Consider the following 8,971-nt stretch of genomic DNA (forward strand, 5'->3'; position numbering starts at 1 on the left):
AGAGATTGTCAGCCATTAAACACCACTTACTGGGGAACAAGTGACGTCGGTAAATCCTTCGAAATCGTCGCAAGCTACTCGCGAGCCTTCGAATCTTATTAACCAATGAGAAAATAACACGAGGAAATCGAAGGAAAAAACGGACTTTGTCACGCCAGCCTGTCGTCGCGTTACGCCAAAAAAGTCCCGGATTAACACTCTTTGGAGACTGGAAACAAAGGGTTTCTTTTGTTCTTGGCGATTTGTACAAATGGCCGCCATCTTGGTCGATAACAAGAGCTCCATGACGTCACGCTTGTCCTAATATATTAGGACAATCCGGACTGGTAATATTTCCCGCCCAAAGGGAGGACTGCGTTACGAGCCGAAAGAACATTACTTAAGGTGATCCACAGCGCCCCAGAAAATCATTTGAGCAAGTTCAGTTAGAGTCCAAAGCGAAAGAAGACGTGGGCGAACTCTCTTTCCCTCTGAAGTGCCCTCCCCAGACAGACTAGGTTAATTATAAATGCTCTCCTTACCTGGTGGTTAGGATGGTACAGAGCTTGAGCCGAGCCAGAGTGATAAGGACCATCAGCTAAACTTACAGCAACGTCCTGCATCGGAACACCCTGTTACACACAAGGTAACACATCAACATACAGATTCTCCATACCCTTCCCACTACATTTAAAGGTCGGGAGAATCAGGACATTTCCCTCGTAGGTTCCTTAACTGTTATAGCGTACACGATTGCTTTGTATATTAGTCAATGGGCTGAATGAATTTGCAAACAAGCTTTAAACATGCCATGTTAACACAAACACACCCTGAGCATTAAACTGAATTCGCGCTAAAATCATGTTAGCATTAAACGCCAAACCTCTCATTTGCCGAATCTGATGCAGATTAGCAAATTTCATTTTACTCATAGTCCCAATGGCAATAACACGATTCTCTTTACTAAATTCTCTACAATGTTTCTACATTTTTTCTTAGATAATAAGGCCATTAGGATTAATTTGACACCTTTTTCATCAGATTCGGCAAATAAAAAAATTAAACGACAAAACACTGTGAGCAGATTTTGAATTGAACGTACGAGATGATCAGTAATGATTAGTGTTTAATGAGAGGGTCAAGAGTTCGTGCAAAGTTCAAGAGGTCAAGGCAAATAGGTAATGAATGAGGTGAAGGTCACGATCACAAATAAGGAATTGAGAAGTTTATAAAAGCCAACTAGGGAGAAGAAGGAGGCTGAGGCTATGGAAAACATGGCGGAATGACCGCGGAGATGCGAAACAAAAGAACATAGAGCAAACAGAGCATGCGCACATGCACGGACAGCGAGAGGAGGATTCATTACGCGAAAAAAAAAAACGTTTTTAGGGTCAACGGAATTTAACACACATTTGATTAATTCTTTAATTAGTTAAATAATAACAACTAGTTCTGCCTCATGCATCCGTTTTCTGGGAACCACACTCTACAATTCTTTTGAGCAGCTCAATTTACGCTGCATGATAAAACTGCGAAACCACTTTGTTTAGCGTGAGACAATTTAACATGCTTTTCTCTGGAAATGGCTCAAAAACAGAAAACGTTTGCAAGGGGCATGTCTGTTTATGTTATATATTAGGCAGTATTATTTTATAAATGAAAAGTTATGGTTAAAAAAAGGTTTTCATTTGTTAAATTAGCCATGGTTATTCAGTTTAATAAAGTTACCAAGGTTAAAATCAACCTCGTACCCAGAGTCTTCGTTCCCCTTGACCAGCGGTCGAGTGACCCCGGCACATGGCTCAACAAACTCCTTGGTGTTTTACTTCCGGCCATTTATATTGTTTTCAAAACCGCAATCAACGGAGAGTTGCTCTTTTCGTCAAGCTTGCGCAGTTAGGAACGAAAACTCGACGTACAAGATTGGGCTAAAATACAGTCAGCACGGTTTAAGATTTGCCTGGTCACGTGACCTACGAGTCAGCGATTGGCTTGAAGCAAGTGATTTGTGGTTACCAAATCACGTGGTCAGAACACGTTGGTCACGCGACTGACTAATAGAAGAAACATTATAAACAGGATACAGGGCGCATGCGTGAGAGTATTAACATTTCTGTACCTCGCCCATCTCAGGGTCGTTTTCTCGTCGGAATTTCAGGAATGCTGGTCCTCCGACAAATCGACTCAGAACAGTTCCCTGGGAAATCAACGCCAGTCGATAGTGAGGAAGAAAGATAAACAAAAATGAAAACAGAAAAAGAGAAAGAAAGAGTGGAGTGAGAAATGAGGTAACAACTTCTTCTGTAGATAGTTTACTTTTTAGTTGCTGGAAAATGCTTTGCCAAAATAATATGTGATCCCTTTCTATTGACTCCATTTCGATAGATTTGTAACGAAACAGGGCACTTGTAGTCAATCAATCAATCAATCAATCAATCAATCAATCAATCAATCAATCAATCAATCAATCAATCAATCAATCAATCAATCAATCAATCAATCAGTCGATCAATCAATCTGTCAATCAATCAATCAATCGTTTTAAACTTGTCAGCGCCACTGGAATAATACATCAGCCACGACTATGAAGTCATTTAAACTAACGTCGTGTGTATTGAATACAAATCGAGACCGTTTTCAGTTAAAAATTGTCAAATCAAAGCAGTGTTTTTGTTTGTTTTAAAAAATGCATCGCAAAAAGACAAAGATAAGAATCACAGACACAGTAAAGTAAAGAAGTGAGACCCACCTGATCTGAATCCTGCTCCAAGAGAGAAAGAAAGAATGGAAAGAGATGAAGGTAAGTAGGAAAAAAAATGTTTCAACTGTTAGTATTATTAGCAGGTTGAGTTATTGTTTATGGCAATGTTTTAGTTATTTAATGGACTTTGTAATCTGTTTCCAGGTCCCGTCTGCGCACCCGTTCTTTTTGGCACGGGATGCGTAAAGAGCCTGGAAACGAGGTTGGTTTGTTTACAAATGTTAACGCGTTTTATTTTAAGTTTAGTTTCAAGAAACTTTGTGCTTTAAGTTGAAGTTTAGATTTATTTTAAGTTTACGAAAAGTCTTTATAACTGCGTTATAGTTAAATAGAATCCTTGTTCCCTTTTACCAGCGGTCGACCGCTAGTCAAGAGGAAAAAAGAGTCTGCGACGAGTATTTATTGGTTATTTTTTAAATGATGGTCGCTGTTTTAGTTTACTTCTCAGCGTACATTGTAGATTACGAAGTTCTATTTGTACTTAGTTTTGTTTAGCAATTAGTAGACGTAATGGTACGTATATGCGAGTAGTATGAACTCAATATTTAGATTTACGAGGCTCGCTGGTGAAAGAAAAACAAACCAAACTGAGTAAGAAGAAAAACTGTAACACTACACTAAAGCGTACGCAAGTTACACAACAAGAGAGAGAAGTGGAACAAAGTGAGAAGTCTTCATCATGATAAAATGACACCCCTCCCTTCAAAAAAAGTACAAAAAGAAAACTATATGACCAGTGAAAAGGCATGGGACTGGAGGGAAGAGCCCATTCTATAAATATGCTTATAATGACGTTTTCGGGAAGAGCTAATCAAATAAATCCTTTTGCAATCTGGAATGAAATGTCAGCCCATATAGGCATTAAAACAGGCAAGTAAAAACTTTTCAAGCAAGTGGCGATTACTGAGAGTATTCTTACACTTTCTCCTGAGTGTGTTGATCTCAAACCTTTCAAGCAGGTCTATCTATCGACTCGCAACTCTACCTCACAGACGCACTGCCGTAAATATGTATCACATACTATGCTTGTCTATATCACGTGCAAAATTCACATAGAAAAAGTCGGTCACATGTTACTGACAAACTGCCACGTGATGCACATTGAGGAAGTCACGTGCATGAGGGTGATTGAAATAACCTAACGGTCAGACGATCTGGGGTAGGGGTAGAAGGGAGGTGGGTGGGTGAGGCGATTAAGAAGAGTACTGACATCCCTTACCCCACCAACAGAGTTAAAAGGAATTGTACTCAGTTTATTTACCAGTCACATTTTCTTATACAGCGCCCTAAACTTACCCTGGATTGAACTTGCCCTTTCCGTCTCATGAACTTGTAGTTTTCGTAGATTAGTTTGGCGCAGTATATCTTACCCACTGTCATTTGCGGCTGCTGGTTTGCTTGATTCGCTGAAATAGAAAAGAATACCGAAACATTTTACACGAAAGAAATAGAACTATTTAACTTCATCCTGGAAAAACCAAGTGCTATACCATGATAAAAGTAATGTTCAAGCCTAATTACTAGCAGTAATTCTAATCTCTCCCCTCTCCCACCCCCTGGGTAGGATTCTAGTCCATCGTAGGGTAACCTCCGCCCCCCCCCCCCCCCCCCCAGCATCTTGCGGAAGGACACGATACAATGACTACGGCCAGGGCTTGAACTCGCTTGGAGTGCTCGGTACAATGTCCTATGCGTTACCTATTAGGCCACTGCGCCTCCACAAATATTCCCATCATAAACTATTTTATTTGATCGATCGATAGAGATTTGAATACCGATTCTTTACATCTACTTCCGTATTTCACTGTCGGCAAATATCCTTTGTCTCGGGATTGTTTAGTAAGCACTAAAGTCCCATTTCTTGACCTCGAAGAAATTTCGCCAGTTTCAAGTTTAAAACTTTCATACTAAGCCACAGATTGATCACCGCGGGTTACTTAAAAGTTTTATGTAAAGTTAAGTGAATTAAATTTTTATGTATGAATGTATGTTCATAATAAAGGGATCTTAGGGGTGCTCGTACTCATGCAACAAAGAAAATTTTAAACGCGTACATTTACCATTGTTGATCATACTCAGGGGCTTGGGAACTACTTTGTCCAAGGTCTTCTTGGTGAGTTTAGGCCAGACTCTCTTTAACATCGCTCTCAATTCTTTATCATTCTCCTTTAGATTATCTGGAACAGAATAAAACAATGTCACGCCGAGGTCTGTGTTGAAGTTAAACTAGTAACTTACACAGTACAGCTAGCTCCCAGGCTAAAATCATTGACAACGGTCACGTGTACGGCACGTGAACAGTTTTCGTCATAATTACTGCTGCCCATACAGCCAGTCACATGAAAGGCACGTGAACAGTTCTCGCTGCTGCCCACACAACCGGTCACACTCAAACGATATAGGTCTACAGACGTTGTGGCATTGCTGCCTTCTCCAGGTTAAGCTCGCTGATACGTTCAACGCTTCATTTAGCTCACACTAAAGAAGATATACAACTTCGTAAGAGGTTTTGGATGGGCTCATATCCGGGGCGGGGGTATTCTATAAATCAGGCATGTATGCAGCTATAATGTTCTCATTCAGTTTCACAATGAAAGTTCTTACTTTTCTCGGTCATAATCTTGAGTGAGGTCCGCACCAGTGCAAACAGAGTAGCAGTAAAGGTGACCGTGTTGTCTGGGAACAGCGGCATGTTCATCTTGATCAGGCGCTGAAAACAAAAGCCGACGGAAGTCAGATAAGTCATGTGATCAAGTTCATTTATGCTCTCTTTCCAGGGTAATATAAGTTTACTGTAATGAAGAAACATGTCCATAATTATTTCAGGTTACCTTCGCGGGTGTCCTTTGGAAAAAAATCGTACGCGCGTTGTTTTAAAGTAAACTACCACAAACTATATATCAATAGAAAGGAAAAGAACTGAAGAATTCAAAGAAAAAAATATCCACTGGTTGGCAGAGTCATTCTTGAGAAGAAGGAGACCGGCATTGCCTAGTGCGGCAAGTGAATGGTAGTCAACTCTTATTAGTCAAGTAGACGGCGTCTTCTTTTCCGATTGCTTAAAACATCTTATTATCCGTAACCAAAAAATAAACATACTTTTGAAGGTCTTCCGATAAATCAGCAACAAAATATTTACTACCATGGACAAGTAATGAACAGATTTTTGTCTGTGTTTCTTGTTTTGAATGGCCTGACAGCACGCAAAGAGCTTACGTTTTGATTTTCAATTACCTTGTAAGCAACAATCTTTGGACATTTCTTTCCTATTCCAACAGGAGGAGACATTTGTCGTAACAATTGACATACTTCAGTGTGTTTGATGCGGCCCCTGGTTGGTAATAAAAATAAAGAGCAAACAAAACCAATCAGGCAGGTAGTTCGTCACGATAAACACAAAAAAGAACATGCAGGAATAAATATAATGCGGAAGAATATGAACCCTGTACAACGAATACCCCCTAAAACAAAACTGAAAATAAGCGACAAGAAGTAGACAAGACGATCATAACGAAGGGATAGAGCTAGATGCTGATTATCTTCAGTTTCAACAAAATGTCAAAAAAAAAAAAAAAAATAGTGCACAATAACTTAACTAAAATGTTTACCATAGCCTGATCTCATGCAAGCATTAGGTACCGCATTCTCGTCCCCATAGCCCTTTCGTTTCTCTTTGCCGGCTTGGCACGAGAAAACGGAGGGCTCTGGGGACATAGGATTTTTGAATTAATTCGAATTTTTTTGATTGGCTGTTTGGAACAAAGAATTCTTAAACGGAAGTCGAAAACGTAACGACTCTCTCATACATTCTTTTGAAACGTCATGACTGCATACATGAAGACCGGAAGTCTTAGAATCTAGGACTGGAAATCCTGTGTCCCCAGAGCCCTTTGTTTCCTCGTGCCAAGGCCCAGCCGGCTAAGAGAAACGAAAGGGCTATGGGGACGAGAATGTAGGTACCGCTGCTAACACAATAAGAAATGACTTACGTGGCTCCAGGATCGAACTCAGACCACACGCGGACAAACTCGTCGAGGTGGTGTGGGCCGAGAATGGACTCGTCACGTGTCAGGTATTCAAAGTTGTCCATGATGACAGCCACGAACAGATTCAGAAGCTGTCAAGAAAAAGGACACTTTTTAAGGGGCTAGGTCACAATCCAATGCAATCCGAGTTAATCTCCTAGAATTTTGCCCATCCACGCCCTTTTTTGGCCTTTCTGTGTTTCTTTTGAGTTCTTCTACAGTTTTAAGCCGTTGTTGTGATATTTCAGTTAATTCTATGAACAGTTGGACAGTGCCGAAAAAAATGCGTGACATAGCCCCTTTAATTCCTCTCTGCACACAGAATAGAAGTGGATGAATAATCAATCAATCAATCAATCAATCAATCAATCAATCAATCAATCAATCAAACAATCAATCAAACAATCAATCAATCAATCAATCAAACAATCAATCAATCAATCAATCAATCAAACAATCAATCAATCAATCAATTGATCAATCAATCAATCAATCAATCAATCAAACAATCAATCAATCAATTGATCAATCAATCAATCAATCAATCAATCAATCAATCAATCAAACCAACCAACCATCATTTGATCAATCAACTAGTCAATCAATCAATTAATCAAACACCAATAAACCAATCAAAAACTCACTCAATCGATCAATAAATCATCTACCAATCTGTCAATCAATCAGTGAATCCATCATTTAACTAATCAATCTGACAACCAATTTCTATCACAGTAAGAGCTGTGTTCAATTATATAAATTATTGTTTCTATAACCATTCAAAACAATATGACTATACATTTTTACATCAAACTTACCAGAAAAGAACAAAAGAAAATAAAGGAGATGAAGTATAAATACGCAAAAGCACTGCCACATTTTCCATCTCCCAGTTGACAATCTGCATCGGATGTGCACGCCAACATGATGAGCTGCCAGTTTTCACCCGTTGCGGACCTACAAGGCAAGTAACGCAAGGGATGTCACAACAGAGCGAAATAATCTTATCTATGGTCTTGACAACACAGAATGATAGTGGACAAAAACTTTAAAGTTCCAGTTGCCCTAGGGCTAAAATTGTAAAAAAAAAACACAATCTCAACACTTCACGAAGAAACGAGGGCATGTGGCCCTCATTTGGTGTGTCACGCAACGCTTCCTGGAGAGGCGTCGCGTGACGATCTACCGCTCATACCTGAAAAGAACTTGAATGGCTTCAGGAAATGACTGGAAGTTATTTTGGGGTTGGATCTGGCTCCAAGGGTCGCCGCGCTCGTCGTTTTCAATGGTGATTTGACCAAACATCTGCAACAGAAGTTAGCAATAATGTTGTTATATTATTGCTAAAAATATTTAGCTATATTCTTGGAGACGCGATCGCGACCAAAAATGGTTCTTGTTTTTTCAAGGAAGATCAAACGAAGACCGTCCTGTTGAATTAACATACCTGCATACCGATGACAGCATATATAAAGAACAGAAGCCCAATAAGCATGCCAACGTAAGGTAAAGCCTAGAACGCAACAAAATCAGATTAAGTTAATTGATTTTAATGAGAGGCGAGCGTGGCCTGGTGGTAGGGCGCTAGCCTGCGAACAGGCAATTTTTGCAATACCTTGTTCCCTAAAATATCAGAAACAGCTTTTGTTCCCGTGTTCACAGCTTAATTTTTCTTTTGTTCCCTTGTTCTCAATTACAGTAAACACCCGCGTGTAAGAACCTACAATTTTCTAAGTTTGGCAAAATAGGTTCTTGTATTTGGGGGTAGTTATTGGTAATTTAGGCTAAGTAGGTTCTTAATAAGGTTCTTAATTTCTAAGGAGGAGCCATAGTTTTTGATTGTACGAGAAGAAAAAAAATGGGTTTGGTCCTTCATTATACAGCATTTATTCATAACTGTATTGCTTCAAGCCTCATGCAAGGTCCAAAGAAGACAATTATAGTCTATGTGAATCTGTCTTTTCTTTATTTGTAAATACAGTTTGGGATTTTCTGTTAAAAATGTTCATAAAAATTTTCTATAACCCACATATAAGAACCTGCTGAAATTTGCTTGGCTAAACAGGTTCTTATATTTTGGGGTATTAAAATGGCAAATTTCTGCCAGCAGGTTCTTAAACCACTAGGTTCTTACACGCGGGTGTTTACTGTACTTTATGTCCATGTTCCCTCATTTCCTGAAAACCCAGGTAGGGGGCTCATTAGT

General features: G+C 39.5%; 1 protein-coding gene and 1 long non-coding RNA gene across 5 annotated transcripts; one reads left to right on the forward strand and one right to left on the reverse strand.

Moving 5' to 3' along the window:
- Positions 1 to 47: 47 nt before the first annotated feature.
- Positions 48 to 8,274, reverse strand: LOC144641245 (voltage-dependent L-type calcium channel subunit alpha-1F-like). Of its 4 annotated transcripts, none has more exons than XM_078500280.1 (11): positions 8,213 to 8,274; positions 7,961 to 8,070; positions 7,584 to 7,722; positions 6,730 to 6,857; positions 5,975 to 6,071; positions 5,345 to 5,450; positions 4,801 to 4,917; positions 4,037 to 4,146; positions 2,729 to 2,740; positions 2,099 to 2,176; positions 48 to 611 (listed from the first exon to the last, which is right to left on the reverse strand). In XM_078500280.1, the coding sequence occupies exons 1-11, from the start codon at positions 8,258 to 8,260 to the stop codon at positions 426 to 428; spliced, it is 1,131 nt and encodes a 376-aa protein (XP_078356406.1). In that variant the 5' UTR covers positions 8,261 to 8,274; the 3' UTR covers positions 48 to 425. The 4 variants fall into 4 exon arrangements, with proteins under 4 accessions (XP_078356406.1, XP_078356404.1, XP_078356407.1 ...); XM_078500278.1 differs by having other exon boundaries at positions 49 to 611; positions 4,795 to 4,917; XM_078500281.1 differs by lacking the exon at positions 2,729 to 2,740 and having other exon boundaries at positions 49 to 611; positions 4,795 to 4,917.
- On the forward strand, positions 6,278 to 6,858 carry LOC144641246 (uncharacterized). The gene is made up of 2 exons (XR_013568524.1): positions 6,278 to 6,375; positions 6,697 to 6,858. It is a non-coding gene; the product is annotated as an uncharacterized LOC144641246 (long non-coding RNA).
- Positions 8,275 to 8,971: the final 697 nt, after the last annotated feature.

The sequence above is a fragment of the Oculina patagonica genome, unplaced genomic scaffold, assembly GCF_052425735.1.
Source record: "Oculina patagonica isolate OP01 unplaced genomic scaffold, crgOcupat unplaced787, whole genome shotgun sequence".
Lineage (NCBI taxonomy): Eukaryota > Metazoa > Cnidaria > Anthozoa > Scleractinia > Oculinidae > Oculina > Oculina patagonica.

Excerpts from the sequence above, each read along its gene's own strand:
- LOC144641245 (XM_078500278.1), bottom strand. The coding sequence starts at position 8,260 with ATGCTTATTGGGCTTCTGTTCTTTATATATGCTGTCATCGGTATGCAG. Across the intron at positions 7,723-7,960 it reads GCCATTCAAGTTCTTTTCAG|GTCCGCAACGGGTGAAAACT; the intron begins GTATGAGCGGTA and ends CTTGCCTTGTAG. Across the intron at positions 6,858-7,583 it reads TTTTCTTTTGTTCTTTTCTG|CTTCTGAATCTGTTCGTGGC; the intron begins GTAAGTTTGATG and ends TTTTCTTGACAG.